General features: G+C 36.2%; 1 protein-coding gene across 2 annotated transcripts in view; it reads left to right on the forward strand.

Annotated features, from left to right (window-relative positions):
- RFX3 (regulatory factor X3) overlaps positions 1 to 23,884 on the forward strand; it is a 219,661-nt gene that overhangs the window by 136,138 nt on the left and 59,639 nt on the right. For both annotated transcript variants that reach the window (XM_069090794.1, XM_069090793.1), the window contains 2 exons: positions 21,024 to 21,145; positions 21,714 to 21,826. In XM_069090794.1, the coding sequence (XP_068946895.1) occupies positions 21,024 to 21,145; positions 21,714 to 21,826 (235 nt within the window). The remainder of the gene's footprint in view (positions 1 to 21,023; positions 21,146 to 21,713; positions 21,827 to 23,884) is intronic.

A 23,884-nucleotide genomic window follows, 5' to 3' on the forward strand; every position in this document is an offset into this window, starting at 1 on the left:
AATATGCTGCTTCCTCCTGAGAAATCACATAGTCTGTCCACTATCCTGAAATGCATTCACTCCTGATCGTCATCTGTTAAAATTTTTCTCTTCCTTCAAAGCTTAATTTAGATGTCATCTTTTCCATGAACCTTCTCAGGTCTTGCTAGCCAAAAGTAATTCCTCCTCAAGTTTTCCTATTGTAATTCATCTCTCTCATTTGTCCCTCTATCTTACTTATGCTACACTTATATGTATACATGTCAAGTCCCCCCTAATAGATTATAAGCTCCTTGAGAGCAGGGACAATGTTGTTCTTCATCATTGTATCTCTTGTACCCACAACAGTATCTTAAATATAGTAGCTGATCAATTAATGTCTATTGTTTTTAATTGATAGTATGCTTTCAGTATTGACAGTTATAAGTTACTAAAACTGATGTCTTAAGACATATTTTTTAGCCTTTAAAGAATGTTTTATGGTTTTTTTTTTACATTACATACCAATAATGTCTATGTTGCCCTCTTTTAAGAAGTATAGGATAATCCCATTTTATTCAGACAGAGAAACTAAAGGACAATATGTCATCTGTCCCAAATCATACATTATCTGTACTGGCTTGTTCAAACCATACTTCTTTAGGCAGCATGGAAGCTATTATAGTAACATAATTATAAATCTTAGAGCTGAAAGCAACCTCAGGAGAGAATCAGGGAGAGCCCCCTGCGTAATGGCAGGTAAGGTCTTATTATCTCCACTTTGTAAATAAAGCAAATAAGGCCTTACTAAGGTTAAGTGACTTATTCAGGATTATACAGCTAGCAAACAATGAAGAAAGAAAAAGAGCCCAGGCTTTCTGGATCCTGATCCCACATTCCATGTGCCCTTTTGGAATTAAAGTGCTTTCTATCTGCTAGTATGTCCCACTGAGTCCTATGTTTTGACTCCTTATGAAAGCATCATTCTCCTCTGAAGCATCAGACATCAGCCACAACTAGAGAAAGGATTTAGTGTACCTATTCTTAAACCCTGATAATGGAGGATTTTATGGAGGCCATGTTGCTTTATAGAACACTAATCAAATAATTAAATAATAGTGCTGACAGTGGAATTATCAAAGCATTCCCCTTTCACATTTCCTGTGACCTATTGAAAGACAAAAGAGTTCAAAAAGAGTACCTACAAAAGAGTAGGAGATACATTTAGAAAGAACTAAAGTAGTTCCCAGGCAGACTATATATATCCTCACTACATAAGTTTTCTGTTTTGGAGAGCAATAAGACAGAATTACAGGAAAGCAGCTTTTTGGGTACAATGAATATTCCAGGGATTCTGTGAAAAGTAAATTCCAATCCTGCTATCACAGGGTGAAATCCGGGGTTTCCCTTTTTTGGAGGGAAATAGCAGGACCTTTATGTTATTTTTATTAAGTAAACAATCTCTCCTTCAAGCAATGGTATCATATTTAACCATATCTATAAGGTAAATGATATTAGATAAATGTTGTCAAACTCAAATATAAGCATAGACCATACATAAGGATCCCTGCAGGCTGTACATTGACTTGGAAACCCACATATTGATGTTATCTATATTCTATTGTATTTTTATTTATTTTGTTGAATATTTGCCGATTATATTTTAATCTGCTTCTGGTGGTACTCTGAAAAGTGGCACAAAAAAGCCTGTTTGACACTTCTTTGCTTGAGTAAAACAAAATTTGAAAAACAGTTTTATTGAAATCTATTTTATTTACACCCCTTAAATTACCCCCATACATATCTCTTCCTTTCCATCCTCCCAGAGAACCATCTGTTAATAATTGTTTTTAAAAGAAAAAGAAAAAAAAAACAATTCCGCAAACCTGGTTATTACACAAGGAAAAAAATCTTACATTATATGCAGTATTCCACACTCATAACACCTTCTACCCCTTCAAAAGAATTGCAGGGCGGGGGGTATCTTCTCATGTCTCTTCTTTGGGATAAACTTCATTTTTATAACCTCACAACATGAATTTTGATTGTTTTATGGTTGTTGGGTTTGTTTTGTTTTCCTTTTGCCCATTTACATTATTGTAGCCATTTTTATATTGTTTCTCTGGTTCAGCTTCATTTTGTATCAGTTCATATAAATCTTTCTATGCTTCTCTGTATTCATTATGTTTATCATTTCTCACAGCACAGTAATACCCCATTACATATTACATTTGTTTAGCCATTCTCCAGTCAATAGTCATCTGCTTTGTTTCCAGTTCTTTGCTACCACAAAAAGTATTGCTATAAATACTTTGGTGTATGTAGGGCCTATCTTTTTGGCAATGACCTCTTTGGAGAACATACCTACCAGTGGAATATCTGGGTCAAAGGGTAATTGTTAGTGATTTGATGCATTCTTTCATATGGCAGTTAAAATAGAACAATTTGTGTTGGTTTGATGTTGGTAATCTTTCTTAAGAGAGGTTCTGACAATTATTTTAAAAGTTAATTTAAGGGTATCAAGGTGAAGACAGAATTTATAGTAGCTATACAATAAAGATTGCTTTCCTTTTACAATGTTCTTTATTCAGCTCAAGGCAGAATTCATATCTAAATATATGTGTATTACATATAATGTAACAAATTATATATTATATATAAATTATACATATAAATTATATTATATATAAATTATATACATATGTGTGTAAAATTATGTGTGTGTCTATATATGGTATAGTTGATGATTGCACTTATGGACAAATACACTTTCAGAAGCTAAAGATGAGAATGTAATTTAGAAGCAGAAAATAAAAAAGAAAGTAGATTGAGAAATTACTAAATCAAACAATTTAAAATATTTTAAAATAATTAATTTCACAAAACAAAACCTAATTCTATTGACAACATACTCTTTTTTTTTTTTTTTAAGCAATCGGGGCTAAGTAACTTGCTCAAGGTTACATGGCCAGTTATTTCTGGGTGTGGTGCTGAGTGTCTGAGCCCAGGATTCGATCTCCAGGTCGTCCCAACACTGGAGCCGGTGCTTTTACTTGCTGAGCCACCTGGCCGCCCCTGACAACATACTCTTAAAAGGGGTAATAGCAAGCTTCCTTGGAAACCTAATGAAAATAGTTTGTTAAAAAAAAATAGGGGTGGCTAGATGGCGCAGTAAATAGAGCACCGGCCCTGGAGTCAGGAGGACATGAGTTCAAATCCAGCCTCAAACACTTAACACAAAGCTAGCCATGTGACCTTGGGCAAGTCACTTAACCCCAATTGCCCTACCTTCCCCTCTCCACAAAGGGAAAAAAAAAGCATAGCCTAAGTGGTCTGGAACCAAAATTGGATTATTAAGTATCCATATAAGAGAACCAAGAACTATAAAGGTTGCAAGCTAGTCAACCTAGAAAAATCCCTATTATCTCAGTCCAGTAGGAATGGTTATTAGAAACAGAACTACTAAATATGTTTTACATGACTTCATATGTATAATGGGTATAGTATATTTTGCTTTCTCAAAGGATAGGGGAGAGATAGAAGTAAGAAGATTATTTAGAACTGAAAATTAAAGTAAAAAAAAAGAAATGGGACCACTATCAATGAGTAAATAGCCTAAGCAAGGATATTAAAAGGTTCTGTGGAATTTAGGCTTTGTTGTAGAATTCCCTTCATAAGAAATGTCGCAAAATTCTTAAGTTGTGGGTTTGGTTTTTTTGGTTTGTTTGTTTAATCAGAGAGACAAGAAGTTTGGCCTTTTTCTTAGATTTTTTTTTTCTATGATAGGGAGTTCCAATGACCAGTCGATCATTTTGTAATTGTGCTTTGTTAATTGATTCAAGAACTTTAGTGTTAGCAAGTGTATAGACCCCTCATTGTGATTGGCAGAGCACCAGCAGGTGTCTGTTCTCACTACTGAGGAATCCATCCAAAGGCAATGTTGATAAGCTTAATTGAAGCCAGTTAGCTCATTGTTCAGAAAAAAAAAAAAACTTGGACATTAAAAAGAGAAATTTTTTTTCATTAGTCCAGGAGTCTGTTATAAAATAAAGGAGAGGACTTATGACTTACAAATCACAAAACAGCATGTTAACACATTAAAGTAAGTAGCATATTTTTGTTGGGGTCTGGTAATAATATAAATAGAATAAAACATGTTTTTCTGAATATATTTAGGAGCATATTTATGGTGACAATCTATTGCCTAAAATACAAATAACATGTGAAAAAGGCAATTTTGAACCTCCAGGGAAGGCAGGTAGGATTTTGCACAGTGCATCTCTGTTCCCTTGAGGGCTTAGCATGTACATGGGTAGGCTCTGCTTGGCTTAACAAACAAGACACTATGTACACATAGTGAGGATCTGAGCAATGATACATGCTGCAAATTTGGACTGGGAGCTACATCTTGGTCCTCCTTGAGTGAAGTCACACACACCCCCATTATGGAAGAAGACCTCCCACTTGTGGGCACACTAATTATTTATACATCAGAAGCTGGATAGCACTTACCCAGAATTCAATTCAGTTAAACAAGCATTAAGTTCCTATTACCGTGTTTCCCCGATAATAAGACACTGTCTTATTATTTTTTTGGACAGAAAAACACCAGAGGGCTTATTTTCAGGGGAGGGCTTATTTTAATGAACATTGACAGCAATTTTAATAAACAGGTAAATGTGAACAAAAAAATGTACCTTTATTCAATAATGAATTCAATAAAGAACAGGATGATGCGCTCACTGCTGCAGCTCTGATTGGATGCAGCTCGGAGCGCGGCGTGCGTTTCACGGGGGGGGACGGTGCATACAGAGGGTACCGTAATGTAGCGTGTAGCGCAGGGGATCACCTTCACTACAGTAGCAATCTCAATAGGGCTTATTTTAGAGGAATCTTACACAGTAAGGGGAGGGCTTATTTTCGGGATAGGTCTTATTATTGGGGAAACACGGTATGTGATAAGTACTATGCTTGGTACTGAGAATAAAGAACAAAAATGAGTCCTGCCCTCAAGGAGTTTTACATTCTATTGGGGAAAAACAGCACATATGTAGAAAACTCAATGCAACACAAGTACAAAGTAATCCAAAGCAACTGAGTAGATTTGGGGAATCAGGTTTCTTTGTAGCAAAAGGTACTTGAGAATTCTTTCTAAGAGGTAGAACTGAGGGGGGAGTGTGTTCAGGAATGGAGGGCAGCTTCTATAAAACAATGGAGATGGAAAAATAGAATATTTTCCAGTATGGCTGCAATGTAGAAAGCATGAAGTAGTTTTCAGTAAGTTTGTAAAGGTAGGCTGGCTCTAGCCTGATTGTGAAACCCTTAAAAGGCCAAGCAGGGGAGTTTATCCTAAAGGCAAGAAGGTAGCATTGAAATATCTTGAGCAGTAGAATAACATGGTCATACCTGTGTTTTAGAATATCAATGTGGCAGTTATACAGAGGATATATTGATGACGTTGGATTCAGATGGACAAATTGGGAGGCAATTGTAATAATCTAAGCTAAAAGTGATAGGGCCCTGAACTAAGGTGGTAGTCATGTGAGTGGAGAGAAGAATATCGAAACAAGAAGTTTTATGAAGGTATAATTGACAAAATTTGGCAACTGATTTAATAATAAGAATAAAGGATGAGGAGGAGTGAAAAGTAGACTGAATAACTAAATGAACAGTAGTGCCTTAAACAAAAATGGAGAAATTAGAAAAAGGGATGGGGTATGTTTCAGATATGTTGCATTTGAGATCTCAATGGAACATACAATTGGAGATTGAATGGGAATTGGACAGAAAGACTGGGACTGCAAGCCATTTGCATAGTTGAACCTGTGAGAGCTAATGATATATCACTGAGATAATTTGTAGACAGCAGAGAAGAATACACTTTTCACAACAGTGTGGTACAGAGGCATAGGGAGAAGAACAGTAATGATCCTGCAAAAGAAACTGAAAGGGAGCAACCAGACAAGACCCCAGAGAAAAAGGGGCATCTAGGAGATCACAATTGTCAGACCCTGCAGAGAAGTCAAGAAGGATAAATACTGAGTTTTCTTAATGAACTCTGATTCAGAAGGCCCTGATTAAAGAAATTGTTGTTTGGCAATGAAGAAATCATTGGATAAAGCACTTTCAGTTGAGTGATAAGGTCAGAAGAAAAATTGTAATCATTTAAAAAGTAAGAAAATGGAGGCAATGAGTGTAGATAGCCTTTTTCCAGGAGTTTGACTATAACAGAAAAGAGAGGTATCTTAGGACAGTAGCTTAAAGAGATGGATGATCAGACCAAGTGAAGAAGGTTTTGATTTGTTTTATTGTTGGTTTGTTTTTGTGTTTGTTTTTTAAGGTTGGAGAAGATCTGGACATGTTTGTAAGCAGAAAGATAAGATTCAATGGATAGAGAGAGAGAAGATAATCAAAGGAGTGAGATCTTGGAGTAGACAGAAAGAGATAGTAATCAAAGGACTAAGTAGAAGGATTGATGTACGTGAGGAGAATGACCCTGACTTTCTCTAAGACTGGAGACAAGGAAGAAAGAGGGGGGTAATGTTGAGGTGACTCAGAATATAAAATCAGGGTAGGAGGGATGATGTAGGTGGTTTAAGGTAAGAAGAAAAGATTTGGATCAGACACTATGGGAACTGTGTCAACAGCAAAAGAATTAGTGCCTAGCAGTGAAGGCACAGTTGAGACAATATAAGATAAATTTATGGTGGTACCTGTAAGCACAATTGTGTGACTTCTTCAATTTATAGCCTAGTATGGGTATAAAAGCAAAGAAAATAGGTGGTAGGAAAGATCCAGATAATAAATGTAAGGCATTTCACATTCTTATCATAAAGCCCAAGCCTTTTATTCCTCTAGTAATATGGAATCATTGTCAAGCCATGATATTGCATTGCATTTGTTACCATATATACTAGATTTGAATTCTGGCTCTGGCTCTTACTACCTCTGTCACTTTGGACAAGTCACTTTGAGTGACCTCAGTTCCCATATCTGTAAAAAAAGGGGGGGGGGAGAATTGGATGAAATTACCTTAACTCTTCTGGCTCTAAATTTCATCCTTTGATCCATTGCTCAGACAATTGGGAATAAAACAAGGTTCTAGGTGGGGTGCAACTAGTAGCCATCATCGAGAGTAGCTAATAGTTCAAGAAGGAGCCTGAGTGGAGCTTCAAATCCTCAGCACACTAGTCTATAACCAGCAAGTTCATGCCTTAATGCTCACTGATCCATGTCACCATGTTATAACATAGAACAATCATCCATATTCTTAAATAATGGCTCTGAATCAAAGAAAGGTTCAGCTGAGTTCAGTACTCACTGTGTCCATCCAGTAAGTACCTCAAGAATGTCCCTGTTTCTAGCTTTATGCTCTAGTGACTTTGGTGACTGTCCACTTTGGTAAGATGAGCTCACTAGAGGTGGAAGCCAAAAGAAAAAGATCTTTCATCTCCCAAGCTCTGGCCAGGAAGAGAGAATAGAGAAGTCATTCTTTCCAAAATTGAGGAGAGTCTTATATGAATACCTATACTAGAACCTATGTTATGCAAATTTTAAATGAGATTATAGAAAGAAAATGGTTTGCAAATTCTAAAGTGTTCCAAAATATAAGGTTTCTAAGATGACAGATAAGTGTATAATATTTTTATTTTTTTATTTAATTTGTTTGTTTCCTTTTAGTTTACAGGATTCAATTCCACAATTCCTTGAGTTTCACATTTTGTCCCCCTCCCTCCCCTCTCCCCCATAGCAGCATATAGTCAAGTATAGGATCTGCAAATACTTTCACATTATACATTAGTCAGGTTATAAAGACAGAATGTATCAGAGGGAATGAAAAATGGTAAAGAGGACATAAACCAAACAAGAAAAGGAAAAAGATCAGGTATTTTGCTTCCACTTGGATATGAACTCAGTTCTTTCTAGTTCTTTCTCTGGATGCACACATTTCTCTCCATCTTTTGGGGTTGACTTACATCACTGCATTGCTGAGAAGAGTCCAGTCTACCAAAGTTGGTCATCATACATACATTGTGTCTGTAATTGTGTACAAATTTCTCCTGGTTCTACTCTTCTCACTCAGCATCAGTTCATATAAGCCTTTCCAGGTAAATATGAAGACTGTCTGCTCCTCAGTTCTTATAGCAAAATAGTATTCCATAACATGCATATGCCACAACTTGTTCAGTCATTCCCCAATTGATGTGCACCCCCATAATTTCCAATTCTTTGCCACTACAAAAAGAGCTGCTATAAACATTTTGTACATATGGGTCTTCCTCCCACTTCTATGATCTCTTTGGGATATAACCCTAGGAGTGGTATTGCTGGATCAAAGGGTATGAAAGTATTTATAGCCCTTTGGGCATAATTACAGATTGCTCTCCAGAAAGGCTGGATCAGTTCACAACTCCACCAACAATGCATTAGTGTTCCAGTTTGCCCACATTCTCTCTAGCATTTCTCATTTTCCTGTTTTGTCATCTTAGCCAATCTGACTGGTGAGATGTGGTACCTCAGAGTTGTTTCGATTTGCGTTTCTCTAATCAATAATGATTTAGAGGATTTCTTCATGTGCTTATAGATAGCTTTAATTTCTTTCTCTGAAAATTGCCTGTTCATATCCTTTAACCATTTATCAATTGGGGAATGACTTGTATTCTTATAAATTTGACTCAATTCTCTGTATATTTTAGAAATGAGTCCTTTGTCAGAGACATAGGTTATAAAGATTCTTTCCCAATTTCCCACCTCCCTCTTAATCTTGGTTATATTGGCTTTGTTTATACAAAAGCTTTTTAATTTCATGTACTCAAAATTATCTGTTTTACATTTTATAATGTTCTCTAATTCTTGTTTAGTCATAAAGTCTTAACCTCTCCACAAATCTGACAGGTAAACTATTCCTTGTTTTCCAAGACTGCTTACAGTATCAACATTTATACCTAGATCATGCACCCATTTAGACTTGATTTTGGTATATGGTGTTAGATAATGGTCTATGCCCAGTTTCTGCCATACTATATTCCAGTTTTCCCAGCAATTTTTGTCAAATAGTGAGTTCTTATCCCAAAAACTAGGGTCTTGGGGTTTATCAAACAATAGATTTCTATAGTCGTTGACTTCTAAATCTCGTGTGCCTAATCTATTCCATTGATCCGCTCCTCTGTTCCTCAGCCAGTACCAAGTAGTTTTGATGACTGCTACTTTATAATACAGATTGAAATCTGGTAAGGCTAGTCCACCTTCCCTAGCATTTCTTTTCATTAATTCCCTTGATATTCTGGACCATTTATTCTTCCAAATGAATTTTGTTATTATTTTTTCTAGCTCTATAAAATAGCTTTTTTGCTAAATTAATTGGTATGGCACTAAATATATAATTTAATTTTGGCAAAATTGTTATTTTTATTATATTAGCTCGACCCAGCCATGAGCAATTGATATTTTTCCAATTAGTTAGATCTGACTTTATTTGTGTGAAAAGTGTTTTGTAGTTGTGGTCATATAGGTCCTAGGTTTGTTTTGGCAGGTAGATTCCCAAATATTTTATAATGTCTACAGTAACTTTAAATGGGATTTCTCTTTCTATCTCTTGCTGTTGAATTTCATTGGAAATATATAGGAATGCTGAGGATTTATGTGGGTTTATTTTATATCCTGCAACTTTGCCAAATTTATTGTCTCAAGTAGTTTTTTACTTGATTCTCTAGGATTCTCTAAGTATATCATCATATCATCTGCAAAGAGTAATAGCTTGGTCTCTTCTTTCCCTAATTTGATTCCTTTGATTTCTTTTTCTTCTCTAATTGCTACTGCTAACATTTCTAGTACCAGATTGAATAAGAGGGGTGATAGTGGACACCCTTGTTTCACCCCTGATCTTATGGGAAATGCTTCTAGCTTCTCCCCATTACATATAATACTTGCTGATGGCTTTAAATAGATGCTACCTATTATTTTAAGGAAGTCTCCATTTATTCCTATACTTTCTAATGTTTTTAATAGGAATGGATGTTGTATTTTGTCAAAAGCCTTTTCTGCATCTATTGAGATGATCATGTGGTTTCTGCTAGTTTTATTGTTGATATGATCAATTATACTGGTGGTTTTCCTAATATTAAACTATCCTTGCATTCCTGGAATAAATCCTACCTGATCAAAGTGTATTATTCTTGAGATAAGTTGCTGTAGTCTTTTTGCTAGTATTTTATTTAGAATTTTTGCATCTATATTCATGAGGGAGATTGGTCTATAATTTTCTTTCTCTGTTTTATCTCTTCCTGATTTAGATATCAGTACCATATTTGTGTCATAAAAAGAATTTGGTAGGACTCCTTCTTCACTAATTTTCCCAAATAGTTTGTAGAGTATTTCAATCAATTGTTCTTTAAATGTTTGATAGAATTCACTAGTAAATCCATCTGGCCCTGGAGATTTTTTCCTAGGGAGTTGACTGATGACTTGTTCAATTTCTTTTTCTGAGATGGGGTTATTTAAGTAATTTACTTCCTCTTCAATTAATCTGGGCAACTTGTGTTTTTTAAATATTCATCCATTTCCCTAAGATTGTCAAATTTATGTGCATACAATTGGGAAAAATAATTCCTAATTATTGTTTTGATTTCCTCTTCATTGGAGGTAGATTCATCCTTTTCGTTTTTGATACTCATAATTTTGTTTTCTTCTTTCTTTTTTTTATCATGTTGACTAAGGGTCTATCAATTTTGTTGGTTTTTTCATAAAACCAGCTCTTAGTTTTATTTATTAATTCAATAGTTTTCTTAATTTCAATTTTATTAATCTCTCCTTTGGTTTTCAATATTTCTAATTTAGTGTTTAATTGGGGATTTTGAATTTGTTCTTTTTCTAGGTTTTTCAATTGCATGCTCAATTTGTTGACCTCCCTTTTCTCTAATTTAATCATGTATGCACTCAGGGATATAAAACTTCCCCTAAGAACTGCCTTTAATGCTTCCCACATATTTTGGTATGTTGTCTCATTATTATCATTCTCTTGAATGAAATTACTAATTGTTTCTATAATTTCTTGTTTGACCCACTCATTCTTTAGGATTAAATTGTTTAATTTCCAATTGGTTTTTAGTCTGTCATTCCTTTATTGCATATAATTTTTATTGCATCATGATCTGAAAAGGATGCATTTAATATTTCTGCCTTACTGTATAGAATTGTGAGGTTTTTATACCCTAGAATGTGGTCAATTTTTGAGTGTGTGCCATGAACCGCTGAGAAGAAAGTATATTCCTTTTTTATCCCCATTCAGTTTTCTCCAGAGATATATCACACCTATCCTCTCTAAAATCCTGTTCACCTCCTTAACTTCTTTCTTGTTTATTTTGAGGTTGTATTTATCAAGTTCAGAGAGGGAGAGATTCAGGTCTCCCCCTAGTATAGTTTTGCTATCTATTTCTTCCTCTAATTCCTTCACCTTCTCCTCTAGGAATTTGGATGCTATACCACTTGGTGCATATATGTTAAGTAATGACATTGCTTCATTCTCAATGGTGCCTTTTAACAGGATATAGTTTCCTTCCTTATCTCTTTTAATTAGGTCAATTTTTGCTTTTACTTTATCTGAGATAAGGATTGCTACCCTTGCTTTTTTTATTTTACTTCAGACTTTTACCTTTACCCTGTGTGTATCCCTCTGTTTCAGATGTTTTTCTTGTAAACAGCATATTGTAGGATTATGATTTCTAATCCATTCTGCTATCCATCTCCATTTTATTGGAGAGTTCATTCCATTCACATTTACAGTTATGATTGTTATCTGTTTCTTTCCCTCCATCCTATTCCCACCCCTGTTAATGTTCATATTTTCCCCCCTTTACCCTTCCCCGCCTTAATAGTTTTCCTTTTGACCACCACCTCCCTCAGTATTCCCTTATCAGCCCCCCTCCCTTTTCCTTCCCTTTCCCCTTACTTCTTCCCTCCCTACTAACCACCCCCCCCTTTCATAGCCCTTTCCTCCTCCTACTGCCTGTAGGATATTTTTATACTTAATGAAGTATGTTATTTCTTCTTTGCACCAAGAGTGACAGGAACAAATCTCATGCGAAGCTCCTGTCCCTCCCCTCTTTCCCTCTAAAATGATACTTTATGCGTTTCTTCTCCATAGAGTCCTATGCTTAAGTGGTTGTTATTCCCTCCTTGCACCAGAACCAATGAGGGAAAAGCTCATATGATTCCCATCTCCCTCCCTTCTTTTCCTCTGCTATACAGTTTTTATGCCTCTTTGTGTGACATAATTTACCCTTTTCCACTTCATTCATTCCCTTTCTTCCATTGCAGTCCCTTTGTAGCCCTTAATAAGATTTTTTTAATTGTCATTTTGTGTATTTTATACTCATACCCTCTACTTGTTTGCTACCAGTTTGCTCTTATCAAATAGCAGGGTGTGTGTGTGTGTGTGTGTGTGTGTGTGTGTGTTTTCCTTGTTTACCTTTCTACATCACTGTTGCATCTTGTAATTGGAGGTTGAATTTTCCATTGACTTCTGGCTTTTTTATCAGGAAGGTCTGGAATTCTGTTATATTGTTGAATGACCATCTCTTTGCCTGGAAGGATATGCTCAGTCTCTCTGGGTATGTGATCGTTGGTTGTAACCTGAGTTCTTTTGCCTTCCGGAAAATTGTATTCCACTGCCTCCGATCTTTCAGTGTAGAGGATGCCAAATCCTGTGTGATCCTCAACTGTGGACCCTCAATATTTGAATTGTTTCTTTCTGGCCGCTTGAAGTATTTTCTCTTTTATCTGGTAGTTCTGGAGTTTGGCCACAACATTTTGAGGACTTTTCAGTTTGGGATCTCTTCCAGCAGGTGTCTGGTGGATTCTCTCGATTTCTATTTTACCCTCATGTTCTAGTATCTCAGGGCAGTTTTCCTTAACGAGCTCTTGGAGAATGTTGTCCAGGCTCATTTTTTCATCATGATTTTCTGGTAGGCCTATGATTCTCAGATTATCTCTCCTGGATCTGTTTTCCAGGTCAGTTATTTTTTCTTTGAAGTATTTTACCTCTTTTTTCTAATTTTTCATTCTTGTTGTTTTGTTTGACTAATTTTTGGTTCCTCATAGAGTTATTTGTTTCAATTTGGTTGATTCTAGTGTTTAGCAAATCATTTTCCTTAGTTAATTTTTGGAGCGCCTTTTCCATATCATACACTTTTCTTTTTAGAGAGATGTTTTCTTCATTATAATGTTTTTCTAATTCTGCTATTTTGGTTTTGAGAGAATTATTCATTTTGTCTTCTATCTCTTTCATTCCGTTTTCAAAGTTCCTTTTGATCTCATCTAGGAGAGCTTTCTATGCTTGGGACCCATTCCCTATTGATGTTTCAGCTATGGGTGTGGAGTCCACATTGTCTCCCTCTGAGTTTGGTTCCTCCCTCTGAAGATAGTAGGACTCCAGAGTCTTTGTCTTTGTAGTCTGCATTCTACCCATTTTGGACAGGGCCCTAGCCACGCCCTTCCTCTAGGGATCCCAAGCCTTTAACATAGAGGGTTTTGCCCTGGGGCAATAGTTACTATGTTTTTAGGGTCAGAGGGGGGGAGTTGGAGCAGATGAGGTTCACTCTGTCATCCTGGTCTTTGGAAGTCCTGATAGGGTTTGGTTTTTGTTTTGTTTTGTTTTGTTTTAATTTCTGGGCTATGAAGTGGTAGCCCCAGGAGTATTTGCTGTACAGGACAGGGACCCCTGTATTTGCTTCTTACCTTGCTCTTTCCAGTCCCAGCCCTTTGGTGATAGGCCTCGTAGTAGCCCTTGTGATTGGTGGGACAATTTGCCCTCTAAGTTGATCAGGCCCCTTCTAGGCCTGCCTCTGCCAGCCCCGCCTTCCGGGCCTGCCTCTGCGTCTCTGTATAATATTTTTACAAAGATTTTTAAAATTATTTTTAAATGTTTGTTTATTTTTGGTTTACAACATTCAGTTCCACAAGTTTTTGAGTGATAAGTTTTCTCCCCCTGCCTGCCTTTCCCTCTCCCCAATATAGTGTGTAATCTGATATAGTCTCTACATACACATTCATGTTAAACATATTTTCACATTAGTCATGTTGTAAAGAAGAATTATAACCAATAGAATGAACCATGATAAAGAAGAAACAAAACAAAACAAAAAAGAGAGAGAGCAAATAGTATGCTTCAATCTACATTCGGACTCTGTAATTCTTTCTCTGGATGTGGATAGCATTTTCCATCATGAGCCTTTTGGAATTGTCTTAGAACCTTGCATTGCTGAGAAGAGCTAAGTCTATCAAAGTTAATCATCACACAATATGGCTATAACCATATACAACATTCTCCTGTTTCTGTTCCCCTCGTTCAGGATCAATTCATAAGTCTTTCCAGATTATTATGAAGTCTGTCTGCTCCTCATTTCCTATAGCACAATAGTACTCCATTACATTCATATACCACAACTTGTTCAGCCATTCCCCAATTGATGAGCATCCCCTCAATTTCCAATTCTTGGCCACCACAAAAAGAGCTGCTATAAATATTTTTGTACATGTGGGTCTTTTCCCCATTTGTATGATCTCTTTGGTATACAGCCCTAGAAGTGGTACTGCTGGGTCAAAGGGTATGTACATTTTTTTTGCTTTTCTTTTTTTGTAGGGCAATTGGGATTAAGTGACTTGCCCAAAAATCACATGACTACTAAGCAGGGCCAGTGCTTTATTCACTAGGATATGTATATTTTTATAGCCCTTTGGGCATAGTTCAAAATTGCTCTCCAAAATGCTTTGATCTTTCAGAAAGATTTTAATCCAAAACAGATAATTTTTTTTTTAAGTTTAGACACTCAAAAGGGGTAAGTTTCAATTATCAGCAAAATTCACTCATATGGAACCTCATTTGGACTGTCAGATACATGAGGCCTGGCTATCTACACTTCTTCTGTACCCTTAGAATGACTAGGCCTTCTATCTGACCTGCACCCTCCAGAATAGGTTTTCTCCTCCCTACCCTCCATTCCCCTATATATGTTTTCTTCCTCATTAGACTATCAGCTCCTTGAGGTCAAGACTACTTTTGTTTTTTTCTGTGTATCCCCACATAGTACATAATAACCATATTTAATAAATTGTTTTATTGGGGTGGGTAGGTGGCTCAGTGAATAGAGCACTGGCCCTGGAGTCAGAGGGACCTGAGTTCAAATCCAGCCTCAGACACTTAAGACAAAAACTAGCCATGTGACCTTGGGCAAGTTACTTAAACACCAATTGCCCTCCAAAAAGAAAAAAAAGATTGTTTTATTCTTTCACTAGAACATGAGTTCCTTGAGAATAAGGACTGGGGTTGCTCTTCTCTTTGTATCTCCAGGGTTTAACACAGTGCTTAGTATATAGTAAGTCATATGCAAGATCAGCAATCTTAGTTGCCTTGGCAAGAAAATGAAAATTTTTTATTGTTGTTATACATCTTTATTTTTTCAAATTAATACAGAAGTTGTTTTCAAATATGTGATATTTATGTTTACACAGAAACAATAGTATCATTATTGGGGTGGGGAGTTATAGCTGTGATTTCATCAATGTGAGAATTCAGTGTCAAATCTCTATCTATTAGTGCAGGTCAACATCTCACCTGCAACTTTGTGAGAGTGGAGCAAGTCACTTAACATCCCTGGGTCTCAGTTTCCTCATCTGTAAAATGAAAAGTTTGGTCTAGATAGCTGCTGAGTTATCTTCTAGCTCTAGAGCTATGATCCTGAGAAACATTTCTCCAAGGGTGGTAGTGTCTTGTATTGGAATCAGGAATATGACCTGAAGGAGAGGAATGCATTTAGACAGATGTGCATGTGTGTGTTCTATCTGATGATACCTGTAGAAGCCAATCCAGTTCCTATCCAACCTCATTGGCATGGAATTAGACCAGGAGAATCTGGTTCTGGGCCATCCCCAACCTTGGGAGAACCAAATCTGTCTCTAGAGCAGGTGCCAAATTCTCATGCAGTCTCAGAACCATCCCCAGCTTTCTGAGGGACTCCCAAGAAGGAATGTCCCTGGACAACAGCAAATCTTCTTAGAAACATTCCAAGCTGTTATTCCAAAGGCTGAGTCTGAGTTGAATTAACCTCCAGGGATGGATAATAGTCGGGTGATATGGCACCTGAGCAGCTTACTTTAGTATGCAGGTAAGAAATGTTGATGCTGAAAGCCTTAGTGTTCACTCTGCCTCTGAAGCAGTCCCTGATGTAATGATCACATTTTCCATTGAAGTCAGAAGAACTAAAAATAACTAAATGATCCAACCTGTAACAGTGTTTCTTAGAACATCATTGATTCCCTATTGTAGTTTTATAATCTCCATAGAAGTATATGCTTTCCTATAGTACTATAGTGTAGGATTTGCTATTACTTATTCTAAGTAAAATTTCCCTTTGCAAAAATATAGCTCATTTTTAATTTTTAAAAACTAATATAAATATCTTAATTTAAAATCTTTTTAAAAAATTCTTGAAAGGATTTCAGCGTTAAGATCAACTTTAGACATCATCCTGTTTTGATGAAATATATACAGAATTCCTATTGAAGACCATAAAATAAATCAAATTTTTTGGTTTTCTTACCAGAGGAGGGGGGGGTCAGTCTTTTGTTTCTCCATAGATAAGGTCTTAAGGATACATTTGTTGCTGGGGATGTCAAGATGGGAGGAGAGAGGCAAGTTGCCACCCCAACAAGGAACCCAATTCTCCTGGGCCCCATGCAGCAGGAATAAATGTGGAAGGAAACAGAGGTTAAAAAAAGGGATTTAAGGCTAGGGACAAAAACAACTTATAGCAAGATTGTATGCTGTATAGTTTTAATTGTATAATTATCCACAACATTGAGTCAGAAAAGGATAGGGATAGAAACAACTGGAATTGGAATTTCATTGATATCAGAAATTCCCTCTACTAATGTAGTTTTGCCATCTCTACAACTTACAGCTAGGCACCATAGTGGACAAAGTAACAGTCTTGCAAGCAGGAAGACCTCAGTTCCAATCCTATCTCATATACTTACTAGCCTTGGGACCCTAGACAAACCACTTAACGTCTCTTTCTCATACAAAAGGGGGAGTGATAAGCACATCTACCTTTCAGGAAGATTATGGGGATAAAATGAAATAAGATACATAAAATGCTTTGCAAACCTTAAAGTGCTACAAAAAGTGTTAGCTTATGGCTTTAGAGGATTACCTAAAACACAGTTGAATCACCCAGGGTCACACTGCCATTTTGTGTCAGGAGAGGGACTTGATCCCCTATTTTCCTATCTGTAAGGCCATTTTCCTAAGTCCCTACATCATGCTACCGCTCTTCAGTTAAAGACACAAAATAAGTAAAATCCATTGATAAGACAAAGAATTTATTTTAGCCAATGGTTTCAGTTTTCCCTTTAATCAAAACCTACGTTAAACCTATTGTTAATAAACAAAATTGATAGGTTTGGATCTTACTTTTTTCTCTCCTGCCTAACTACTTATTAGTAGAGATTGCCCATGGACAGTAAAATCACTACAAAATGAACTGAAAGGACTACTAAGAGAAAGGACTAAAGCTGGGAGTTAACAACACTATTATTTACAAAGAATTTCCTCTATTTAGAGATGGAAGGGAGAGGTCCTCTAGTCCAATTTTCCCTCTTTAAAGATAAGGAAACTAAGGACCTGAGTAATAAAGTGACTTACTGTAGTCACACAGGTAAAAAGTGGGAGAGCCAGGACTTGAATTCTCTAACTCCAACTCAAGAGTTCTTTCTACCATACTTCAAATTCACTACCTAGGATATCATTTGCTTTTCTGGATATTGAAAGTCACCTAATTCACCATTTTTTTTACTGAGTTCTGTTATTGACTGAGGTTTTGTCACCACAGTCACATCTAAAATGCTTATCACTTTACTGGGACAGTCTTCAAAAAAAAAACTTATGCATTATACCTGGGAGGTTAAGATTGGTTAGTGAAACTTGGTTAGTGAAAACAGCTTTTTTAATCTGTGGCTATAAATCATGTAATTATTTAGGATGGTTCATAGGATCACAGATTTAGAGCTGACTTCAATTCCCTCATTTTGCAAATGAGAAAACTGAGGCCCAGAAGAGAGTTAAGTACCCTGTCCAGGGTCACACAATAAAGAGTGAAACAGACTGGGATTGTGATGCCTTTTTGTCTATTCAGTGATGGTTTTGTTTTTCCTACATGCAACTTCAACTACTTTAAAAACTTTGGTATGAATTTTTACCCATAGCCTTGATTAGTGTAGAGAAGTTAATTTGGCAATTCTGGTGGTAAGTATATGCCACTTTCTGCCTTCCGTTATGATGTTTTAGTATCCATGCATAGTCATATTGTCTGTTTTCAATGGTGCTTTCAAAGTAGAGTTATAACTCTCCAAATTCCATGTAACAGCTATGATGAGCTCCGTATTGAAAAAAATTCCTAATAACCTTCCAAGTTTTATATTTTAGTGACAGGTTTCATGCATACACTAAGTTATTAAACCATTAGATTTTCTTTGATTTCTTAATCATTAACAACTTTAGCTGGTGGTTACCCATGGAGTTGCAAGCTGTTAAAATTATCATTTGCTTCTTACTAATTTTAAAACCAAGAGCTGTTTCTTCATTAGCAACAGAACAGGTCTTTTTTTTTTTTTTGGCACCACAGATTTTCTGATATGGTCTGGGTTTACTCCACTTTATAAAAATGCCAACCAAGACCTTTGAATATTTCAAACATAATTTATGGAGGTGATGATTTATCTTATTCAAAAAAAAAAATCCAAGAAGACTTCCTTTAAATAGTGAGCTCCCCTAGTGTTTGCAGTCAAGTGTGTACTTACAGATGATGAATTACTTGACAGAGTAGTAGGAGGCAGAAAAATTTAAAGTTATGTTTCAATGGCAAGAGCCATTGCCAGTAGAAAATCAGTCAGAATGAAAATAAAGCATCCCCAGTTTATAGTGTAAGTCAGTGGGAAAGCATAATTCAGTTCACAAATATTCAACTTATGTACACCCTTATAAAAGAATACATACAACATGGGCACAATAAATATTTATTTGATTTTGTACATCAGTTTTTCATACAACATAGACACAGTAAATATTTATTTGATTTTGTTTTTAGCTAGTTTCAGCAGCAATGAATTTTAGCCTTAAAATTCATTCAAAAATGTTTATCTAACATTTAGAAAAGAGGTCGTTTAATGAAAAATCAAAATTAATATCTGAGCTCCATAAAAATTATTTTTCTCCTACTTGCTGCTTCCTTTTCTACAAGATTAGGTTTGAAGAAATCCTTAATGTCCTATGTTCCATTATCTTACACCTGTGAAGAACTGTTATAAATACCAATATTTATCTCCTTATTAATATAGTTCTATTGTTGATATTGTCAGAGGCATGTGTGGTGTTAGTTGAAATAGCACTGAACTTGTAATCAAGACATTTGGGTTTAAGGCTCAGCCCCATTCCTTACTAAGCTGGGTAACTTTGGGCCAGTCAACTTCCATGAGATTATTTCCTCTTCTTAATGACAGCTCACAGTTATGTAATGCTTTACAATTTAGGAAGCACTTTGTTTACAACAACCTTGTGAAGGAGATAAAGTAGTAGTATCTCATCCCCTGGGGCGGGGAGGGGGAGTCAGATATGTTTAGTGAAGAACCATAACCCTCATCATGGGGCAAGGGTCTTCTGACCCCAAGTCCAGAGCTCTTTCTACCACATATACGTCCCTTATATAAAATGAGGAAACTAGACATCTCACAAGGTTGTTGTGAGTCTCAAAGGAAACAACTTACTGAAATTGCTTTGCAAGCAATAGAGCTTGCATGTAAATGTGTGCTTCCACTTCTAATATGATCATCATCTCAATGATATAGCTAATATTAATATAACTCCAAGGAAAACTATTTCACTATCTTCCTTAAGAATTTAAGAATTGTCTTACCACCAACTACATCAACAGCAGCATTCCATAGTGCCGCTGAGATAAAGAGCTCATTTATTCTATATAAACACAAACAAGAAGTTATATAAAGTCCTTTTTGTCTAACCTAAAATTCCGTGCCAGTTTTGAAATTTGTGGTCATTTTACATCCATAGTATACTTGCTAGATGCATAGACAATAAAGAAGTATAATCAGAAAACAGCTGGTCTCCATTTTATAATTACCCCCATAATCTCATAATAAAGCTTCATATAATTGAAATCTGTAGGAAGTTGTTTCAGCTTTCTCTTCTCTAGGCTAAATAATTTAAATTCCTTCCACCTCTTTTGTTTAAACTTCATGAATTCCAAACTGCATTAATTTAAATTGGTTAAACAAGTTCAGCCTGTTTTATTAGCAAAGTAAAAAATTCATAGCTGAAAATAATGAAACTAAAGCCAAATTAAGCACAGTGAATTGATGAGGATGGGAAACCTCCTGAAATGAACTGTGTAGAATTAATTGATAAGGACCCTCCACCTTTTCAGTTACTAAGGATCAAAGTTCCTTTGCCCCCTTCAGGCTGGATAGACCAACATCTTTACCATAAGTGGTACTTAAACTCAACAAGTGTTCATTAAGTACTTACTACATTTTAGGCCTCATTTCAATAGGCACTAGTTTCATTAGGCTAGAATGGTAAACTTCATTGCCACCCCAAGGTAAAAACATATGACCAGTCTGTAAACCTATACTTGAAAACTATCCAGCTTGTGCACCTTAGAAATAGCCTTAGAAAACCCAGAATCCCCTCTGTGACACAATGAGCAAGCAGATTGAGGCTTTTTTAACCTAAAAAAAGACCTTGGAATTTTTTGTTTTAATTCTTTGTTCTTGGATTTCCCAACTTTGGTTAGTTTCTCAGGGAAACACAGAATTGAAAACGTCTTTCTATACCTACTTTCCAAGGTCTATTTTATCTTAGATAAATCTCTATAACACGAACAATGAAGGAAGGCAGATTCAAGTCACGTGCCTTAGTCATTGTGTGGTGCATTTGCAGACTGAAGGAATAATTTGTTTGTTGTTATTGTTGTTGTTTTTTCATTCCATATTTTAAGGTACAAGCCTATGCAGAAAGTGGATGGGGTTGCAGATGGTTTCACGGGAAGTGGTCAACAGACAGGCACATCTGTTGAGCAAACTGTAATTGCCCAAAGTCAGCATCATCAACAGTTTTTAGGTATGTTAAGATAAAACTCCTATTAGATATTAGTGAAACCTACAAAATAGCAGCAGGTTTTTCTTAAAGTATCATGGTTCATGACAAACTAATTCTACTCTGAAGTTATTTCTGCTGAAGTTATATGTCCTTCACAACATGATGGTTTGACTCCTTCTTAGCTAAATATTTTTTTTGTAAAGATCTGGATTTGTGTTGGACTTTTTAATTCATATGTACTAAGTAAATATGTATGGACCAGCTGCTAAAATGGGAAACCCTATGCTATTTCTAAAAGTTCTAGTGAAACTTTACGGTTAAAAAAATCACCCACAACATTTTGTCTCTCTTATACAACTAAGACAGTCTTGTTACCATTAGAGTTCTGGTCACATCTTATCTTATCTTGTATATTTTTCCTACTGCTAATTTTTGGTTGTAAAATATCAACATGAAAATATGAAAAGTCTTGGCTTTTTGGCCCCCTGACTTTACAAAAACAAAGCCTTTGTATTCTTAAGTTTTTTTCTCATTATACTGTAATTGGCAGCATGCACAATTTTTTTCTATTCTGTTGTCATGGTAACAGATGCATCAAGAGCACTTCCAGAGTTTGGAGAAGTTGAAATATCTTCTCTACCAGATGGTACTACCTTTGAGGATATCAAATCACTGCAGAGTCTTTATCGAGAGCACTGTGAGGTAAGTAAGACTTTTCAAACAAATTAAGCCATACTAAAACAGCTAGCTAAAAGCAAATGATATGTCACTTGCATAAGAGAGAAGCTGATCCTCATGCTTTATTGAACAAAGTCTATTCAACAAATACTTATCAGGGGTTTACTGTGTGCAAGGAACTGGTAGCTTAAAAAAAAAGAACCTAGTCTATAGGAGCTTAACAATCAAGTAGAATAGAACATAGGCACACAAATAATAAGGTGCAGAAGTAGAAGTCATAAGACAAATAAAACATAGGAATCTGAGGCTGGAAAAATGACTTCATCCAAGGAGGAGGGCAGTTAGGGAAAGTCACAAAAGTTGTAAAAGACTTGGTGCCGATGTTGAAAGTTAAAGGAAGGGAGCAAGTTCAACAGACAAAGAGAAAGGGAGAACATCTTCTAGGTAGGCAAGGAGGCAGTGTGGTCAGAGTCACAGAGATGAGAAAAGGCCATGTAAGAATAAGGATGGAAGGTAGCCCAATTTGGTGGTAAATATAAGGTTCAGGAAAAAGCTGTAGCAGGATAGTAGTTAAGTTGCAAGCAGATTATGGAAAAAAGAGATTTTGCTTTGCTTTTTTCCTGCCTAACTATAGAGGTGAGGGTTACCAAGAGAATAGATTAAAATAATTGGGAGATAGGGGTGGCTAGGTGGTGCAGTGAATAGAGCACAAGCCCTGAAGTCAGGAGGACCTGAGTTCAAATCCAGCCTCCAACACTTAACACTTACTAGCCTTGTGTGACCTTTGTCATGTGACCTTCAGCAAGTCACTTAATACCAATTGCCCTGCTCTCCCCTATCCAAAAAAAGAAAGAAAAATAATTGGGAGAGCTTGTGCTGTCCATGTTCCTCAGACCATGATGTGTTACAGTTATTCCTTCCAGAGATCACTGAGGTTTCTCTTCTCCTCATGTTTCTCCTTGTGTCATTCATATATATGACATAAATATGTACATATACTTATACAATATGTGTGTTAATGTATGTACATACACACATATATACATATATATACACCCATATATATGTGTACACAGATAGATAGATAGATAGATAGATAGATAGATAGATAGACAGACAGATAGACATACAAATATGACACAAGGAAATGCTGATATGGTACAAGGAAAAGCTTTTGCCTATATACATGGAGTGTGTGTGTATATGTTTATGTACACACTTATCTTAAGTCATAGGATCCCAAGATTTAGGGCTGGAAGGGAATCACAGAATTTCAGTGATCAAAGGGACCTCGAAGATCATACAGCTCAACCTCTACCTGAATAGAAATATCCTTCAAAATATCCCTGGAAGTTTCTTTCAGAATTTATAAGGACCTTACGCTTCATCAGTTCTTCACTAAAAATCAAAGTTACTTTGCTCCCTTCAGGCTGGCTCTTTATGGGACAGACCAACATCTTTCTCATAAGTGGTACTTGAACTGTATTCAGTTCAATAAGCATTTGATTCTCCTTGCTAAAACCTCCAGTGATAGAGAACTCACCACATGCAGAAACAGCCTGTTTTTCTTATGAATGACTTTCATTGTTTTCTGTCTATTAAGGGGCAAATTTTCCTGGTGGATTGCTATGACCAGGAAAGGGTTCTTTCTAGTCCAACCCACTCATTTTATAGTTGAATAAAATGGGACCCAACAAAATCAAATTGTTTGCCAGAGATCACAGAGGTATTCAATTATATAACTTGGATTTAAAAAGAGATCCCCTGACTCCATATCAGTCTTACCACTCCATATACCCCATTTTCTAGGAATACTGAATTCTAGAAGCTCAGATTCAGACAAGAGGTCAAGACTAGAGTGAAGATTTTAAGCCAGCTGACTCAAAAGTCAACGCTCTGGGGGCAGCTAGGTGGCGCAGTGAATAGAGCACTGGCCCTGGAGTCAGGAGGACCTGAGTTCAAATCCAACCTCGGACACTTAACATTTACTAGCCATGTGGCCTTGGGCAAGTCACTTAATCCCAATTGCCCTGCCCTCCCCCCTCCCAAAAGCAAAAAAAAAAAAAAAACAACCCACAATAA

The sequence above is a fragment of the Petaurus breviceps genome, unplaced genomic scaffold, assembly GCF_028583685.1.
Source record: "Petaurus breviceps papuanus isolate PSGF00001 unplaced genomic scaffold, PetGlider_PUasm1.0 187, whole genome shotgun sequence".
Lineage (NCBI taxonomy): Eukaryota > Metazoa > Chordata > Mammalia > Diprotodontia > Petauridae > Petaurus > Petaurus breviceps.